At 36.4% G+C, this 20,279-nt stretch overlaps 1 protein-coding gene across 5 annotated transcripts in view; it reads right to left on the bottom strand.

Annotated features, from left to right (window-relative positions):
* LOC131067790 (uncharacterized) overlaps positions 1-20,279 on the bottom strand; it is a 73,593-nt gene that overhangs the window by 35,085 nt on the left and 18,229 nt on the right. For 3 of the 5 annotated variants that reach the window (XM_058002942.2, XM_058002945.2, XM_058002946.2), the window contains exons 4-8: positions 19,482-19,555; positions 18,693-19,370; positions 18,394-18,453; positions 18,154-18,279; positions 17,932-18,021 (exon numbers count right to left, since the gene is read on the bottom strand). In XM_058002942.2, coding sequence (XP_057858925.2) covers positions 17,932-18,021; positions 18,154-18,279; positions 18,394-18,453; positions 18,693-19,370; positions 19,482-19,555 — 1,028 coding nt within the window. The remainder of the gene's footprint in view (positions 1-17,931; positions 18,022-18,153; positions 18,280-18,393; positions 18,454-18,692; positions 19,371-19,481; positions 19,556-20,279) is intronic. The other 2 variants (XM_058002943.2, XM_058002944.2) reach the window with 2 other exon arrangements.

Genomic DNA, 20,279 nt, shown 5'->3' with positions numbered 1-20,279 from the left:
TTTGGCACCAACTAGGGTATTTTTGGTCAAACCTTAATTAGGGTTTTGCATGGGAAGATCTTAACCCTTGATTTCAATGTATTCTTGGCCATCCATTTTCATTCTTGGGACCTATAAAAGAGGTCTACTCCTTCATTTGTAAAAGAGGGAGAATTTGTATGGAATTGTTGCTATAAGCTATTAAGATAATAAGAGTAATACATTGGATTTTGGTGTTTACTTGTGTTATTTTGAAGTTTGCATGGTTTCTCTTCCTCATTTAGATTAGGTTTGTTTCAAGTTGTTAGATGAATCTTTTTGATTTTAATGGAGAATGAGATGGTGTCTAATGAATCTCTATAGCTCATGCTTTTTGTACTTAGATGATTTCTATATGAAGTGCAAAGTTAGCCTGAGCTCCCTACTTTATGGATGCTTAACTTCAATTGTTAATGTTCATTGTTCACTATGATGGTGTTCATTGTGATATGAAAATCTCTTGCATAATCCTTACAAAATTGTACCAGTCATAGCATAGTTGTAGTTCATCTTGGCAGAGCAGCACTTGGTTTATTTAGAGTTTGTCCATCAAAGCGCTATCCATTGAAGTCATTGTCCTTAGGTTTAGAATAGGATTTCTCAACCCTTTCCTATTTACTTTCCACATATTTCATTGAGAAAATGTTCCAAAAACACTTATCATTGCTGAATCATTCGCTATACTTCCTTGAAGTCTAAATTTGTTAAGTATCCTTAAGGATTGTTCCATTTTACGAAAGGTCACCCTTGAATTACCAGTAGGCATCAGGCCAAACAAGCTCATATCCATCATAAAGTCGCAAGTTTGCAATAGGAACCTTGGAATTGCTTGTAATTGTATGATCTTCCGCAATCTTAGCATACACGGGATTTTACTCAAGAGAGGATAGAGTGACCATTTTGTGTTGGTGTGGTCATAAAACACCTGTCAACACGTAGTAGGGTCAACAAATTCAACTAATGCATTTGAATGCCCTTCCAAACCCCTCAAAAAGTGACCAAAATGCACATTTAACCCCAAAAAAACCCTTCTTACAATTAGCAACAAGAATAGATAAAGACAAAAAAATCGGGTAGAGTATATTTTTGGCCTCTAACACCACTACCTTCACCCACTTTATCTCCCAAATGTCTAATATCTATATCTAATTGTTTTTCTTGAGGACTTTCATGTAAAGAATTCCTCAAGCCCATGGATTTTAGATATGCCAACTACTTCATTTTGTTAGAGAGGATGGTTGAGGTGCGGGTAGTTTTACAATTAATCACCTAAGAGTGACTGTTGGAAACTTTATTTTGCTACATTACCCGGGGACGCGCCCCCGGTATTTTTTTTAGGCGTCCCTGTCTCGGGGACAAGGGACTCCTAGGGGATGTCCCCACAAATTATGCATATAGACAGTGAATTTTGACAATGAATTCTATAAGCAATTTGACTTTGACTCTCAATTTAACACAAATTTGCCATAAGAACTCTGCTGGTTCTTATATTTTAAGGTTCTATAATGTATATGTGCATATTTTATCCATGTTTTCATATGAATATTTTGAATTTCCCTATATATTTTAATTTTCCCTATTTTTATATAGCCGTCCCTAGCCATCCCCAAAATTGACAAAAAAAAATCACCGTCCCGAAAACGCATAGCCCTGTCCCCTGTCGTCCCCGTCCTAGAAACTCGGGGTAACATAGTTATTTTGTGTTGATGTGGTCATAAAAGACCCGTCGACATGTAGCAAGGTCAACAAATTAAACTAATACATTTGAATGCCCTTCCAAACCCCTCAAAAAGTGAGAAAAATGCACATTTAACCTAAAAAAAAACCCTTCTTACAATTAGCAACAAGAATAGATAAAGACAAAAAAAAATCAGGTAGAGTAAATTTTTGGCCTCTAACACCACTACCTTCACCCACTTTGTCTCCCAAATGTCTAATATCTATATCTAATTGTTTTTATTTAGGACTTTTCAAGTAAAGAATTCCTAAAGCCCATGGATTTTAGATATGCCAACTACTTCATTTTTGCTAGAGAGGATGGTTGAGGTGCAGGTAGTTTTACAATTAATTACCTAAGTGTGAAACAAAAGACTCTCCTAGCCCTGGAAAAGAGATGTTTTGAGAGATTTAATAGCATCCTTGGGCAGATGAAGCACGTCATTAATAGCAAGAACCCTACTTTGAAGTTTTATGAGGAGAGTCTTAAAATGTAATGTCCCCATTCGGGATTCACCTTGATTTAGACCTGAAACAACATTTCTAACTTAAAGTGAGAATTATAATACATTTATAAATATAATTTCATTAATTCTGGAGACATTTTACTATAATATTTAACTCATAATGCTGAGAATAGTTTTTGGGAGAAAAAACTTATCTTGAAAAGTTTCCCAACATCTCCTCTAAACCATGTGTTGACTCTTGTTGTTGATCATATTTTACTACAACTTTTATCTGATTGATATCTCACAATTAGTGGAGAATGGGTGAAAACACAAATAATTTTCCCAAACAAAATCTTCAATCTTCGAAATATTGTTGACTCCTCTTAGACCATCATTGGTCTTTTAATAATGCTCATTGTTCAAACCACAATCAATAATCTGCAAGGCTTAGGTGAGGCTGCAATAAAAACCACAACCAATATTCCCAAAGTCTTCCTAGTGGGTCCCTTCCTCTGTAGTGGAGCTGCTGCAAAAAGACACAACAATAATTAAAAACCTTTTCAAATTGCTGCAATCACTGTTTGAGAATCCTTTTCTGAATAATTATTGTGTGGGGGCCCACAAAGCACTTTGGCAAGTTATTCTATTGCTAATAAATCTGAATTTCTGTTGAAGTCTTCTTTCTTTAACTCTGATGTCTAAGTCAGATCACAGACACCACGTGGAATTCCTTCCTTTATAATCTCTTCCACATCACAAGATAAGATAATTATAAATGATGCTGTCTGAGTGCTGCTTGAATCAAACAGAATAATTAAATCTGATTATGTATTTGACATATATATCTGCTGTAGCCTCCTCTTAATTCTCCTCTTTTCAATTCGGCATGCTTCACTTATTCATGATTTCCCATTCATCTAATTCATCTAGCATTTATTGCCTGCAGATTTCACTTACTATTTCCCACAAGTACCTCTTCATTTCGATTAAATTAGTTATTAGTTTGCTTAATGTTGCTCAATCAGTATTCTTCCTTAACGCAGCAAAAGAGGATGGTTTATGTGACTTATCACTGGATTTCTTTGAGAGTCGATATCCCTTATGCATCGAACTGGATATGGACTGGTTTGTCATCGAACACTTCTACACCATTTCTTATACTTGCTTCACTGACATATGTGTGTTTGATTGCTTCAGATCTGCACCTTAATGTTTGTGGTGAAGTAGACCTTTACGTATCTACTGGGTCTGAAGTCCTAAAATTTTTCCCCCCATTCCTCAAAGGTTGAAACACCTTCTTATATCTTCATTGTGAATATGATAGCCTGTGTTTCCGAAGGATGCATCTAATGCCTATTCATTAATGCTTCTTTTGTATGCTGATCGCACCTTTCCATATTATAATTGGATAAATAATTAAGTGATAATCCGCTGGTGTTAAGTATCTTTTTATTAATGATGTGTCATCAACTAGACTCTAATATTCGCTGTCTGTATACAGATCGTTAACTTCCTCTACTTCGTATTATTGAGATAATACTGTGTCACCCCATCTTCCCACTTTGCTTCGTAGCTTTCATTCTCTCTTTTATACATGTATTGGCAGACAAATCTGACATCTGCCACTATCTATTTATTTAATAATAATTATTTAATAGCAATTAATATTGATTGCAAATTAATATTTTATTTAATAATTTATTATTATTGAGATAAATGGTTATTCATTATTTAATAATATATTGCTGATAGAAATAAATGGATGATTAATCAGTGCTAAATAAGTGTATTGATATTTAATTTGATTTAATTTATATGGTTATTCTTTTGTATTTTAATTTTATTATGATTATTTATTATTAAATTATATTTCAAAGTGGGGGAGATTTAATAGCATCCTTGGGCAGATGAAGCACGTCATTAATAGCAAGAACCCTACTTTGAAGTTTGAAGTTTTATGAGGAAAGTCTTAGAACCATAGTGACACGACATAGGAACACAACGAACACCCCACTTCATACAACAACCTATGCTCTAAATCCCAAATGGTATGTAGTTAGGTCTATAAGAGTGTCTTCATCTAATGACGAAGTTGTGAAATAAGGGCTCATGAAGGCCCTTCAAAAAACGTATACTGATGAGGAGGGTTTGGTTGGAATTCCATTGCTTGAGGCAACCCATCATAATGGCAATGACTCAAAATCAAACTTTGATTTTGATGCATACCTACCAAATGTAGGAACTGATTAGGGACAACATTATAGTTTCTATGCTTCAGTCATTTGGTAGTTTGAACTTGCAGCCTTTCGGCATTTTGTTGCAATTCTTATATAGCTTATATGAACAATGACAATGATAGCATTTAAATTTGGTTAATTTGTTTGTCAATTCTGATGTTGAATCTCAACTCAAGTCTAATGTTATGTATTAAGGTTCTATAAAGTCTATGACAAAAAAACTTTATCAATGTTACAAATGAATATTTGTAATTTCCTTAGATTTTTAAGAATTTCGTTAATTAAAAATAGGCCTCCTCTAAAACATGGCCAAAGAAAAATTTTATCACAAAAACTTGGTGGAGCGTAGTTGTTAAGCAATCAAGTAGATGAGTTCTTTGATGGTTGATTAATATGATTTGATTTATCTAATGAATTTTTGGTGTCAATTGCCTATTGAAGTCGTCAAATTATATAGTTTGACTTATTCATTAATTTGATTAGTCAACTTTTTTTGTACCCATAAAAGAACATTCATGTTGTGTCAAATTTACAACAAAATCTCATTGGTTTCGTAATCAGCAGATATGTTTCATAACTCTATCCTCCAATTGGCCTATGTCATTTCTGTCATATACCATGTTTTATGCAAGAGCAATAAGGATGGGTTTTCATGCGTGTTCATTGGGGCAGATAATGAGCTCAAATCATGAAGACACAATATGGACTCGTCAGGACATTAAGATAGTCATCCAATTAATTGTGAGTTTACAAAATTCTATAGCATTGAATTGACTCAATTTATGTAAATTTGTTTCTTGATTAAAATTTAAATGATTTATAATTTTTTTAATTATTTATATTTTTTTCTAAATGTAGAGTTTACATTTTAAGATTATAGGATGTTATTTATATCAAATTCATTAATTCAATTACCATTCTAGCATCTTAATACACAATGGCATCCAGCTCTAGATCAAGTGCAGATTTAACAAGTGAAACTCATCCTATTGGAGCTAAATCCTCCTAGAAACATGCCAAATTAGGACCGATGGTGAGGACTGTGATTTGTACTTATACATGAAGGAGCTTATTGGAGGCATCAATCACCTTAAATACCATCTAGCAAGCATTCCCAATTAAGATTCCAAAAGATCTGCAAAGGCCCTAGAAGAGCTGAAACAAGAGATGATAGCACTTCTTGTATTACTAAATAAAAAAAAATTAGAGAGGGCCGGGACAAAAGTAACCATAGTAGCCTATACTCCTAATATCCTAATAGAATTCAATGTTGATAGGGCATGCATTATGGGCTCTAGTTGCAGTACATGCATAGGTGGCACACCCACTTCATCTAGCCCTAGTCGACCTTGATCACAAGGGCATTCTGTGCCTAAAAAATGTGCATGGAGCAGAAACTTTTTGGAACATATAGGGTGGAATATGGAGGCAAACAAAGAAGCAAATAAGGCATGTGCAAATTTTGGTACTACAACTGTTGATTTTGTAACTAGGTTAGGAAAATAAATAGGATTCGGATTGCCTTAAGGCATCATCTGAATCCTTATAGGGCAGGGCCCTATCTATTGTATTTATATGTAATGTGTAAAACCATTAAGGGCTGGACCTAACATGTAAAGGGGTGCATCTCTAGTCCAACATGTGGACCTATCTCCAGCACACACATTTTGTGGCGTATAGTCTTATGTATTGATCATTTATGATGGGCTGGGCCAAAATGATTGTATTATTAAAAGGATGCATCCCTTCTCCAAACGTGTGGTCCTATATCTTATTTTAGTACATCTCTATGTAGCGTGGGCTCTTGTAACGTGGAAACTATATTGTTTAGGTCCCATGCTTATGGTGGCGTGTGGAACTAATAAATAGTGTTGGCCCCAAGGATGGATTGGGCCGACCCAAGATAGGGCTCACCTCTTGTATATATGCACAAGCATATCACTAGTTGAAAATGAAATCAAGCAATCCGAATATTAGACAATCAATGAGAAGACCCTGTGCTCTGCAATAAAAGGTCAATGCGCATTCTGATCAAGGAATCAACGAATTACTTCTGCCATCACCATTTGCCATACATGCGATCTTGGACAGTGAATACATTGAAGAGGATAGCAAGTTCCTCTTGAAGGTCTACAAACACCATTAGGTCTGCAATCTTCAGTGAAGAACTACGAAGAGCTGGAAGCTGTATGCTGATGATATTCTTATATAAGAAAGAGATAAGTCTGCTATCTTCTGCTGTTACATTGTGCCCTAGCTGGGTTACGACTGTAACTCTAATTCTGCCCTAGGTTGACAGTTATGTCAAATAAGTAATCTGATCTTTATTGCCATTGTATTCTACAATTAATAAAAGGATCTAGATCTGATTTGTTGCTGGGTTTTTCCTCCAAGAAAGAGGTCTTCCCAAGGTAGTCTTGTGTTGTGTGATCCTCTATTTATTTCTTGTTCTGTGCATCATTACTTTTCTGTTCATTTTGTTAATCTGATCACGAAAACTAACAACAACAACCTTCCCTTCAAAATGGCAAGAGTCCAAATTGGGAGTATTTGGTGACAACATTTACAGTTGTAAGGAAAGGATATAAGACACCCTCTTTGAATGAGTTAAGGGGAGACCACTTAATAGTATGAAACCTTGGAAATCCTGGTTAGAAATAATATCCTAAGGGGGTCTACTTTTGTGGGCTAGTTCGTCATGCCCCCAAATTGATACATCTAATCAGCAACTCACATACCATGACCAGCAGACCAAACTAAAGAAATAGTCTTACTATAGTAAGACTTAACAATTTTGGTTTCCTAACTTTCGCTGGGCAAGGATTAGCAAATCAGGATCATTACCAGGTAGTGGTTATCACAATGAGCAAGTTGTGGTTCTCTTCACAATAGACAATGCATCATGTATAGATTGTTCCATTTCATCCAATATATAATTATTGGCACCTCTTAGAAAATTTCTTTGAGTCTTCCTCACATCAATTAAGGATAATTACCTAAGATACCGGTTCTTCCCCTTTTGGCCTGGGTCCGGGTCCTGGTTCTTGCCCGGTCCTGGTTCTCCCCGGGTTCTCCCTTGGTTCCTCTCGAGTCCTTCCCAGGAGGCTGGGTTCCCTATGGATCCTGCGTCGCAGAACCCACAGGGAACCCGGCCACCTGGGAAGGACCCAGGTCAAACCCAGGAGGACCCGCGTGAACCCAGGCCCATGGGTTCCCAAAAACGAGGCCCATGGGTCAAAAATAAATAAAAAAAGACTTTTTAAAATAGTTTTTTTATAATAAAACTCTAATTCGCCCCTTTATGACTTTTTAAAAAAGACTTGAAACTTGAATATTATCTTTTTTGCAAATTATGAATATGATATTAGACTTTGTCACTTTAGTTATTAGTTTACTGATTACATTTGCGATATATGAATATTTATTGGCATTGGCAATTATGGATTTATGATTTATGATTTATGTATGGAAAGTCACATTGTATATTTTATTTTTGTATGGATTGTATATATTGAACATATATATAATATGTGTATATATATATAATTAATATATGTGTGTGTGTGTGTACGGATGAACCCAAACCCATACCTGTACCCAAGATTTTTTTTTTTTTGCCGAATCCGTACCCGAATCCGAACCCGAACCGGTAACTTAGATAATTAATCTTAACCAAGATAATTAAGAGGAGCGGTCAGATATTGAATAGATGCGTTGGTATCCAAAGGGATACTCTAGTCAGTCACATCTCTAATGAGAAGACGCCTCCCTACTGTTGACGTGTCTGAAATCGCATTGCTGCAAACTCCATACGGCCAACACAAAATAGAATAACCAACTGAGTATCCTATCCTCTCTTGAGATAAGGAAGTCCCTAATGCTATTTTTTATATTTGATCAAAGGGGACAACCTCAAGGTTTCTTTTGTCAGGTCTTGACTGCAGGATCTCTCAGTGGCTTGATGTGTTTTTGCTGGAAACACAAGGGGACTTACGATTTGCAACAAGCTAGTCTGTTGTGATTCTCGAATTACGAAATAAAATCAAAAGGGAAGGGTTCAGGAAGCCTAAGGACAAAGATGATAACAGCTGATGCAGTGAGTAGAGAGATTTCGATAAACCAGTTCTTGTTTCGCCAGAGATACCCTCACAACTGGACAAAAATGGTGCAAGCTCCAAGGGATGAAGGATTTTCAGACCAAAGACACCAGTTTTAGGCACCCAATTCTGGCACAGCCTAAGACGAACACTCGCAGTTGAACTAAGCACAGTTTGGGTTCAGACTAACCATGCACAGTGACCTACAATCAGCAGACCCCCAATGGTATGAACCAGAAATGCATCAAATACCCCTCCACACTTCACCATTAAAATCCCTGCACTCTAAAATTAACCAGCTGAAAGAAACCATGCAAACAGACCAAAACAAAGACAACAAACACCATATTTCAATGTTCATATAGTTGCTTCAGCTGCCATTACAACAATTTCTGCAGCATCTCTATGCTATGCCTAAAATCTAACTATCTAACTGAAATCTCTAACACTCTAACAATCTCCAATTATCTAACCCTTTACAAAAGAAAGGCCTCTGCCTTTTATAGATATTACAATTTTGAATCGAAGGCTAGGATGGACTGCATCCAAGGGTCCTGATCTGCCTTCCAGAAGCTGGCAACTTTAACCCATGCCGAATTAATTCTCAGTTATCCAACCAGCAACTATCTCAACTACCTGCCACTATTTGGCTTTAATTCAGGTCTATCCAATCTTCTTGGTGGTTGGGAATAGTTATCCACAAAAATATCTTGCGCGGGACCCATAGGCAGTTTACAATAAAGCAATTTCAGTTTTAAAACTGAATTTCTGGACTTAAATCTAGCTGTGCACTTTCTTGAGAATGCATAGACTGAGTGTTCTTTTGCCTTTTGCCTTCAATTTCGCCAATGGACTTCATCTTTGTTCAGCGGCACGATTCCCAATGCTCGATTGTTCTCGGGCTCTTGCATCTTTTCTTTTTCCAGTCTTCAGAGCCTGGCCTTGAATTGTGATCCTTCCTTGATTTGTGTTTGAGGCCTTCTCCTGGTTCTTCGATGACGCCCTGCGATCAATCAACCAATTTCACTTCATTAAATTAATTTGAAAAATTAATTAATTAATTTAACAAATATTAAATTTAATTACGACGTCTGGCTTGAGAAGCTCTTTGTGAGATGTATCTTGAAAATGCTTCTCCTTTCTGTTCGAATGTGAAATCTGATCCTTGGTCGATTTACTTCCGCGTGATTTTACCTTTGGAGTCTTGGGTGTTTTGAATGGGTTTATGACGTTTTGAAAACTTCTTATAGCATGATTTTGGAGGTTTGAAGAGCTCTTGCAAATTTTAAAATCCTAACACTCATGCAATTTATGGCAAACTTCGGAGAATGGGGGGGGGTTTTGCAGACTTTAAACTTCATGTCTCCATCTTCTAAATTACGAACTTTGCGTTTTTGCGTTTTTGCCATTTTTAAACTTTCCGTATTGTGTTGCGAACTTCGGACCATTCGGAGTTTTTGCCCTTGCACGATCTTTAGCTAAGTTCGAAGCCTTTCCAACTTTTGCTAATTTTCGGAGCTCTTGGAGTTTCGCCAACTTAAGCAAATTTCGGACTTCTGGCACTTTTGGAATTTCGCGATTTTAGACTCTTTTGGTGAATTTCGGAGCGCTTAGATGTTTTGCGAATTGGAGATATTTTCGGACCTTTTCAACGTTTTTTGCAAGTTATGAAAAACTTCGGACCTTTTCACGCTTTCTTTGCAAGCTCTAAGAATTTCGGACCTTTCGAGCGTTTTTTGGCAAACTGGGAGTATTTTCGGAGCTAAACACGTTTTGGCAAATTTGATATATATTTTGAAATTTTGGAGCTATTTCACCCTTTGCAAATTGCGAAGTGTTTGAATGAATTTAAACGCTTTTTCGTGATTGGGGATATTTCGGAGCATTTGCCTTATTTTGCAAATAAAACTTCGGACCTTGGCCCCCTTCTTGCAAGTTATAAAACTTCAGACCTTTTCACGCTTTTGGCAATTTCGGAGTTCTTGAACCTTTTTGCAATTTCGCCAAAATTTCAAATTTCGGAGCTAGGGTCCGAAATTGAGGTTTTGAGTGAATTTCGGACCTGGAGGAGCTTTTTGCAATATTTCACTTTTTGCCCCAGGGTCCGAAATTGAGAGACTAAGTGAAACTCGGACCATTTGACACTTTTTGCAACATTTTAAACTTTTCAACTTTTTGCCCCAGGGTCCGAAATTGGGGGGTTTAAGTGAAATTCGGACCTAAAGGCACTTTTTGCAACATAAGTGATTTTCAAACCTTTTGCCAGTTTTTGCAATTTTTTCACTTCTTCACATTTTAGCCCCAGGGTCTGAATTTGGGCATTTTAGTGATTTTAAACGTTTTCCTCACGAAGTGCGAGCTTGGGCACTTGGGCGAGTTTGTCAAGATCTCGTCGAAGGATCATTTTATGGAATATAACATTTAAGTATAAGGGACATTATACTTTAAGTTATATTCCATATATACTTTCAAGATGTTTGAGAGTGGTTTCGGACCTCCAGGAGTTATATTGCAAATTCTAGTTTTTGGAGGATTCCTCAGTTTTTCAGAGTTAGTCAAATTTCAGGATCAAGACATTCCAGACTTAGCCAAATTTCAGGGTCAAGAAATTCCAGACTTAGCCAAATTTTAGGGCAAGAAATTCTAGACTTAGCCAAATTTCAGGGCATTTGAAGATCAAGATGACATTCCAGACTCCATCACTCACCAACTTGACCCTTCATATCCCCTTCCTCTTCCGCAAAGACAGAAAGGCACAAACCGGGGGGTCCCTATCCAAGACGGGGATGGGTGTGCAATTCGCACAACACCTACCAATCCCATGGAGGGGTATAAAGAGGAATGTACTAGCATACAAGGAGGGCATTGAAGGGATAGAGATTGGATGATTACTAAGATATTGACATTCAGTTGTGCGAACATATGTTCTGGTTGTGGGTCTCCATCAAAGTGAAAGCAGACATCTGAACATATTAGCACCATCAGCTCCAAGGAATACAGCAAACAGTGAAAGGAAATAATATCCAGATCAGAAAAGACATGTAAGCAGCAGACACAAACAAGATCAGACTCCAACTGATCCAATTCAGACCTGTTATATCAAACATCTAATGATCTTAACAATTACTCTTGTGGGCAAATTCTAGGGCAAAATCTAGTAATATCCAAATAGGGGGCATTACATAGTTATGCTGGGAAAGATTCTATTACTTGGTGGAATGATTTGTTTGAATGTATTGTTCAGTCTAAAATTCAGAAGTCCAAATTTTTTTATAAATTATGGCTTATCCTTTAACTCGAGTTTTATGGTTTCTGTGGAATAAAGGAATAAGCATTTTTTCTGAAGATGGCTCCAGGGATCTTATAGGCTTCTTTAGAGAAGTCGCTATTTTTCTTATCTCTTTGCAGGTTAGCATTCAGTTGGAAAAAACTAAAGAATAAATTAGGAAATTTACAAAGGAGAATCTTTCAAAAACAATGGAAAGATATTGATTACGGTGAATTTTCTCGGTCATCCACTCATTTGCCTAAAACTGAGTTAGAAAACTATTTCCTGAAAGGTGACTGCAAAAATGTATGCATTACAGCATGACAGATATGAGAAGAAAAGCAAAAACATTATAAAAGCTGGAAAGAGACAGAGAGACTGCTGATAAAAAGGACGATAAGGCTTTGCAATGCCGTTTTCTTATATTGGATGTTCTTTTGGACTGGTTATGCTATGAAGATCATATAATATTTGCTGTATATACTCTATTTTGCTTGGGTTCTCTATGTGAGTATTTTGATCTGTTAGATTTGTATCAGTGACATTTGCTGCTCCGTGTGAGCTGCTTTTGGTAACACTTTGTATTTCAGATGCTCTTTAGAGGCATATTTGTATACTTTTCCAACATACATTAAAAAATAAAAAAATTGATTCCAACTCCTAAATTTTTGGGTAGCTAATGAGCTTTGGTAACATAAGTTAGCTATACCTTTTCCAGAAAGGACTAAAATAATTAAATTGACTCAACAATCAATTGCGGTGCACTCACTATATTTGACCAGGTGAGGATAGTAATGCACTTATAATGGAAAAACAAAGTACTTTCTTATTGATCAAGACAAGCATCTCATCTGGCTAAAATCAACTCATACTCATAAAAACTAAGTGAATTCATTAGTTACTTCAGTATCCTCTTCGGTATTCATATCCCTATAGGTGACCCATGGAAATGGACAGTCTCTGTTTGAACAAAAAACAATTAAAAATGGCAAACCTTACCAATAATCATCGCTATGGCTGGACAATTAGGATTGTGGATAAAGCTTGGGCTGCAAGACATATTTACTACACTCCTTTTTCGATCTAGGCAAGATTATAAAATGCTAGAAAAGCTGCTGATAAGCCTTCATTGAGGTAAGCAAGAAGGGATTAAATTTCAAAGGAATTTGGACTGCCTCTGAATTTCATGAGATAAATGGTAATGGTGAGACATTTTTGCATTCAAGATCAGCTCTACTTAGCAAACTGGTACAACCAAGCGACAAGTAACAGATTATCTTCATCGGCACTATGAGTAGACAGGTAAGGCCTGGGATTATAGAATAAATACTTAAATAAATATTTAATTCCCCAAATTGGCATCTTGCAAAGAAACGGATTGTTTTGTTGGGAGATCTTTGTAACAAAGTGTTGCATCAATTACAAAGTTCAAGAGATCTAATTTGAGCATAAAACTTAACAATGCAGGTAAATTACCCAATCAAGAACTCTATAAATCGGTTTCTAAAAGTTGATTTTTTAAATTGCAACTTCAAAGACCTGACCCTTGACGAAATTGGAAGTGGAGCAATGGGAAAGTACTTTTTTGGCTATGCAAAAGAAAAGAATTACATGATCAGGTTTTGCATACTTTTGCTGTTGCTTCTTAACTGAACAAGTAAGCGATGAAGAAGAGTGGGGAAGATGGATACAACAATCCTAAAGAAAGATTGCGAAGGCATTGTTCAAAAACACAAGACTGGCATGGTTAGTTAGGTTTGGCAACCAAACCAGGACTTGACAATAATCTGTAAGCAACCTATGTGGGAGAGATGCTTCACTTGGCAATGTCATCTATAACTGTACTTCTGCCAAAACCTATTGGGCATGGTTACAAGCTAAATTTGATTATTTATTCATTGGACTTTGTACCTGTTGACGTGTATTTTGTACACCATCATACACAGAATAAAATACCTAAAGGCATCTTATCCTCTCTTGAATAAAGTCTCTAACTGCTGAAGATTCGCATGAAGGATCAGTTAGGATGACTCCAATGTTCTGGTTAGTAGGGTCTCTACGTGTGGATAAGCTCCAGTGGTATGATGTGATTTGCTGGAATCACAAGGGGACTTACATCTGTTGATTGAACTTCCGATCTGCTTTGCTGGGACACAGGCTCTTACTGGCTTAGATTTGAAAAAATGGAAAAAGGATGAGGGCGAAGAGAAGATCTAATCCTAATACTAAGAATGTAGGAGCAATGATTTGATTTTTGATGAAACTCTAACTAGGTCTTGTTTTGACATCAATGGACCATCTCCACAAGACTAGTGCGATCTTCTAAGGGAAGCTTTATGATGTTCAAATCATCACCGCAGGCATAGACACCATCAAGTTGATGCATATCAATGAAGAAGCGACAAATTGAAATTGAGCTTAAGCTGAATGATTCCAGTTGACTACACAAGGCAAGTCTGCAATCAACAAACTGCTAGTAGTATGGATATACGAATTCCACCATTAATCAATCGCATTTCCTCCATTCATCTAATCATCTACCATCTAGGATTGAAGACTCAACAAGAAACCATGCAAATTGCAAGAAACGACACACTTCACCATTACTTCAATGAAAATGGAGTTTGTTTACAATCAATGGCAACAATTTCTTGCCTTGTCCTCCTATTCTACTCTAATTAATATTCTATCAATTTCTAACTACTCTCTATCTACTAACTGCTTTCTATTATTTACAACTCTCTCTAATTTATTGCTAAATTAGCCTTTACAAATGAAATGCCAGGGCTTATATAGTGCCCACAATACAATTCGATGGCTTAGATCAATTCGAGATCAATGGCCAAGATTTTACAATGAAAACCCTAATTAGGGTTTGTTACAACCATTACATAACATTTAATGCTTGACCAATGATAAAATTGTATTGCTTGGACACATGTCCTCTCTAGAAAATTCCACCAATGGATAGCTGGGGTAGGTACATCGGAGTTTGTGCCACCTTCCATGAGTTAGGTACATTGAATCTGGACATGCTGAGGTGGACCACACTGACTGGAGGAGTGATGACTAGGATGCCACCTCATCTGACACTTGTAGCTTGCTAGATATTCAATTTGATGTCGTTGAGAGGCTATCTTTAATTAACTCTTGTCCTAACTCCTTTTGTCCTTGATTTGCAAGATGATGATGTACCTCGCCTTGGAACGCTGGATTGAAAGAGGTCGCCCCTGTCCTGGCTTGATCGTCCCGGTGAAGACCGTCCTTGATCCGGCTTGATTTTCCTTGATGAGATCTCCATTTGATGCCTACACAACATTTCAAAATTAGCAACATGATTTTGCAATGAATAACTAGATTAGAGATTAAATTTAGGTAACTTCATAATAAGTCCTTGAGTTATTATTTCCTAGAAAAAAACGATTGAGCTTATTGAAATTCAAAATTTCAAAAATTCAAAATTTAAGGCTATGACGATCAAAATTTGAAATTAAAACAAGGGATCTTGCCATACCTTACTTGAGAGCTTAACTCTAAAATGCAAAACAAAGGAATTCGCCTAGGCACAAATCAAAATTTGATGGCTTCAACGTGATCTCTCTCCAAATGAACGTCCACTTTAGCAATTCGCCACCTTGGGGAGGAGTCTTCAATGTCTTGAAGATAACAAATTCGCCTTACTTGAAACAAACACGCACTCCTCTTTGATGATAATTTCACACCTTGTCTTCTCCAAAATCGCATATGAAAGAGGATAAAATGATGATTTGAAAATGAAATAAACACCTCCCTTTATAGGCGCTCACCTTCACATTGACCCTAGGCCGACTTTGGTGAATAAGGCAAATTTAAAATAAACTTAAAGGCCGACCTTTATAAAATGAAACAAATTTTAAATCAAGCGCCCCATTTTATTTATAATTAATTAATTTAATGCCTATAATTTTAAATAAACTCGATTTTTAAAAGGCAAAAATTAATTAATAAAAACCCATGCGCTAATGTTAAATGCTAACTTTAATTGGATTTCAAATTTATCGATTTTTTCCTAGCATTTAATAAAATCTAAAGAATGTTTTAGCGCCAAATTTGGAAGAGGTAAGGACACAAACCTATCGCTCTGGTCCCTGACTAAGGGACAGGAGCGAATTATCACCTTGATCTTGATTCTTCTTACTTTTATGTTCAAAACCTCCATCTTTACGTTGAAACTGGCATTTTCGCTAAGAACCTCGAGCTTGATTGATTTGATTTTGTGGATGAGTGCCCTCTAAAGTGGATATCGCCCTGGTCCCTTGGAGAAGGACAGGAGCGAACTTCAGTGTCCTGAGCTCATGCTTGCTTTCATCAACTTGCCATTGCTTTCATCGTGTAAAATGAAGTCTTTTGATCCCTCTTGGACACTTGAAATTTGATAACCCTTCAAAACTTCAGCTCTCATAGGAATTTCGCTCCGGTCCCTGCCTGAGGGACAGGAGCGAACTGGGACATCTGGGTCCCTTGTTGATGTTTCGTAATCTTCAATTTGTCTTCAACGGGTTCAATTCATTGTCTTTGCTTGCCTCAAACCTAAAACTTGCTTGATCTTTGCCTGAATTTTGCCTTATAAGAAATTTCGCTCTAGTCCCTGGGAGAGGGACGGGAGCTACAATGGATTTCGCCCTGGTCCCTGACTAAGGGACAGGAGCGATTTTGCATTTTTGGTCCATTTTTCCTCATGTTCGCGTCTTCAAATTATATTCAACTGATGAAATGTATCTCTTTTGATCTTCTCAATTCGCGAAATCGTTCAAATCTTTCAAGGACAAGGCAATTTTGGATTTCAAGCTCCGGTCCTTCAGTGAGGGACAGGAGCGATTTTTGCCCTCCAGGCCCAAATGCTTCACTTTTCACCATGAAATGTCTTTGCTAGGGAAGATATCATCCCGCTTCAGCCTATGAATAAAAGTTAATGTCCAAAAAAGGTCTAAAAATGTGCATATAAAGAAAATCGCTCTGGTCCTTCAGTGAGGGACAGGAGCGAATTTGACCTTCTAGGCAAAAACTTCATCATTTAATTGTTTTTGATCAAGTCTGGATGCTCTACCATGCTCATTTTGTCCTTCACCATGCCTTTGATGTCTCAATTCGTCCAAACAAGGTCAGGAATGGCTCAAATAAGTATTATCGCTCTGGACCCTTGGTGAGGGACAGGAGCGCTTCGCCTTGGTCCTCTTGAGAGGGACAGGAGCGAAATTCGCTCTAGATCCTCAGTGAAGGACAGGAGCGAAATTTGACCTTTCGAACTCTCTATCAAGATAACTTTTATGGAATATAACATTTAAGTATAAGTGACATTTCCTTCTATGTTTCTTCTTTCTTATACTTTAAGTTATATTCCATATATACTTTCAGGATGTTTGAGAGTGGTTTCAGACCTCCAGGAGTTATATAGCAAAATCTAGTTTTTTGAGGTTTTTTCAGTTTCCAAACTTAGTCAAATTCAGGATTAGGACATTCCAGACTTAGCCAAAATTCAGGATCAGGGCGTTCAGACTTAGCCAAATTTTCAGGACATTCCAGACTTAGCCAAATTTCAGGATCAAGACATCACTCAAGCCGGACTTGCTATCCATGTGATCCCCTGGGCGACACTCAAAATGCAAAGGCTAACTGACAAAACCCTAAAAGACCTAGAAAACAAACCCTAAAAAGCAAAAAACATGGGTCCCCATTTGCAATGGGGCGATGTGTGAAAACGTCACAACAGTACCCAGGGGGGGAAATTGCCATACCAATTGAACCTGTACCCAAATTGGCAACTTCACGATAAAATATCTCTTGAATGGATGAAATATTGAGAGAAGTGAAAATAAAAACTTCTGATATGATGTATGTAATCCACAGCTCTTACATGATATTCTCATGACAACATTTGTAACTTCCTGTGTTATGCTTTCCAAACCATTAGTTAATCATTAAGTTCTTATGGAAGCATGATTAGTTGATTTCTTTTAAATTTCTAGAACCTATTTTGGTACTTTACCTTCCACCAGAATAAGAAAAAAATGCAAACCTCAAGCCAATGTTACATAACAGAGACCAACAGCATTTTATGGCTGAAAGAAAACAATATGTTCCAAACTCCCTTTCAAAGAAAAACTCACCTTTAGTTGTGTATTGTCATTTATTCCCTGGGGATATTGGATACGGTCCATACCATCCACTCCCTTCTTATCATCAACATGTGGGCTCTTCTGCAGGCATTTCTTTTCGTCACAAAGCTATTATTAAAAAACAGACTTCCAACTTAAATCATTGCCTTTCAAAATAACTGCAGGTGAAGAATACTTTATCACAAGAACTTGGCATCGTGAGAATTCTTTTACATTTAACAGTGTTTCATTCGCAGGTGGTTGTTTGAGAAGATCTGAGTAAATAGCAAGCTCATTAAGTTCAGTATTCAAATTACAGAATACATGATCTCTTGATGTTAGACCATCCTGAATTGATACCTGTAAAGGAGGATAAAATCAATAAAGAAATGCAAATTTCTACAGATCAATTCAAATTAAGCAACTACCTCCATCTTTCAACTTAAAATTCTTAATTCCAAGTTGCAATACTACCAAATTTTTCTCATCTTTCACCTTCTTTTCCACACATGCTGCAGAATGTAACTTATTATCCTGATTACAGACACTTCAAATTATTAAATAATGGTATCCCGATGATAGTAAACACCTAACAGCGTAGACAGTATCAGCAAGATATAATAAATCTAATCTGAAACAAACAGTTTGTATTAAGGATTCTGTTTGAAACAAATAGATACATATCCATATCTGTATATGCAAGATCATGAATATTATGAATGCAATCATTAAAAAAATTATTGCTGGCAAAAGCATAACATTGAATTATGAACCTTGTTTGGTATGCTGTCCAAGTAACTGATATTATTTTCGTTTAGAGCTTGTGGTTCTGTGTTGTTCTCCTGAGAATATGTTTGATGTACTGCATTCAATTCATAAAACACTTTATTTGTTTCTACACCACAAGCATCCTGGACAGATAGAACATTCATTCTTCTCCCCTTGCTTTTTGTTGATATATTTTCGGCAGGCCTAGACTCTTGCAGAGACTTACTGGGTTCCGAATGTTTGGAAACATTTTCTTTCAATGCCTGAACTTCCCTTTCTTTTTCTCCCAATTCAACTTTCATTACAGTTAGCTCAACATCCTTTTCATTGTTTGCCTTCTGGAGCTCATCCATTGCAATGCGAAGTTTCTCAATATTCTCAGAAGCATCTTGAAGCTGCTCAGTTTTTCTTTTCAGATGGTTGCCATAGTCTTCCTCCATTCTTTTTAATTGATTCCAGACAAAATCCTTCTCTCTCAGGAGTGCAGAAACCTCATTTTTCCTCAAAGAACTAATCCTTTTACACTCATCCTTTACTTTGGCAATTTCAGTAACATGATCTTTCTCCATGTTACAAAGTGATTCCTGAAGGGCTCGAGTTCTTTGCTCTAATTCCAAGATTCTCTGTGTCTGTATCTCTTTCTCTTTTTCAAGTGAACCCTTATTCAAAGCTTTAGCTTTTACCTGAAAATTAGTCAAGCCAAAAAAAAGAAGACAATAAGACGGAAAAACAATAGCAAAAAATAGTTAAAATGCTAAATAGACTGTATAAATTGACAGCAACGGAAACTTCACCTGCTCTTCTTTAAGCTCCAGCATCAAGAATTCATATCTTGTTTGGAGTTCTTCCAAGTCATCTAATGCAGAATCTGCTCCAAAATAGATTTCAAGATATTGAGAGGAATAAGATGTATCCAAACAAATACAAACAGTACCATTGAGAATTTGAAAATCATACGTTTTGCTAATAAAAAAACCAAGAGGATTACAAAAATGTCACGATAATACAAAATAACAGAGGATGATTGCAGAATTTTTCAATTTTTATGGAGAATTTGAGCCATTATTAACAATAAAGCTACACATCTGAGTATTTTTTAAACCAAATGACATAGCCCTAAAGTTGAATGTTTTTCACTAGAGAAATTTTTCTCAACACAAAATAAGGGTGTCAAAACAATCCCCCTAGCCACAAAAACTTAAACAATTATTGTTATCCACCTAACACAAGTACATTTGCATCTGCATATTTTGGGATCTGAACCAGATTTTCATTGAACTTAATGTGCAGTTTATTATCATCAGTATCAATGTATGCTCTAACTCATGCATATGAGGACTACATTATCGGAAATTCTTGCAATAATAAGACTCAAAAGTGTCTATTTAAAAAGCATTTAAATGTTTCTTGCATAGCCACATTGCCTATACTATTAGAATTTCAAATTAAACCCACAGTAAGTACTCAATAATGCCCCACAAACTTGTAGATGATACAAAAAGGATCATAGTTATGTCATATACCATAAATATATATTTGTGAATCTTCAATATTATTTATTCAACATGCACGTAGAATATCTCAATACATAT

This window comes from Cryptomeria japonica, chromosome 3 (genome assembly GCF_030272615.1).
Source record: "Cryptomeria japonica chromosome 3, Sugi_1.0, whole genome shotgun sequence".
NCBI classification, from domain to species: domain Eukaryota; kingdom Viridiplantae; phylum Streptophyta; class Pinopsida; order Cupressales; family Cupressaceae; genus Cryptomeria; species Cryptomeria japonica.
This window is presented reverse-complemented; position numbering and strand designations above follow the sequence as displayed.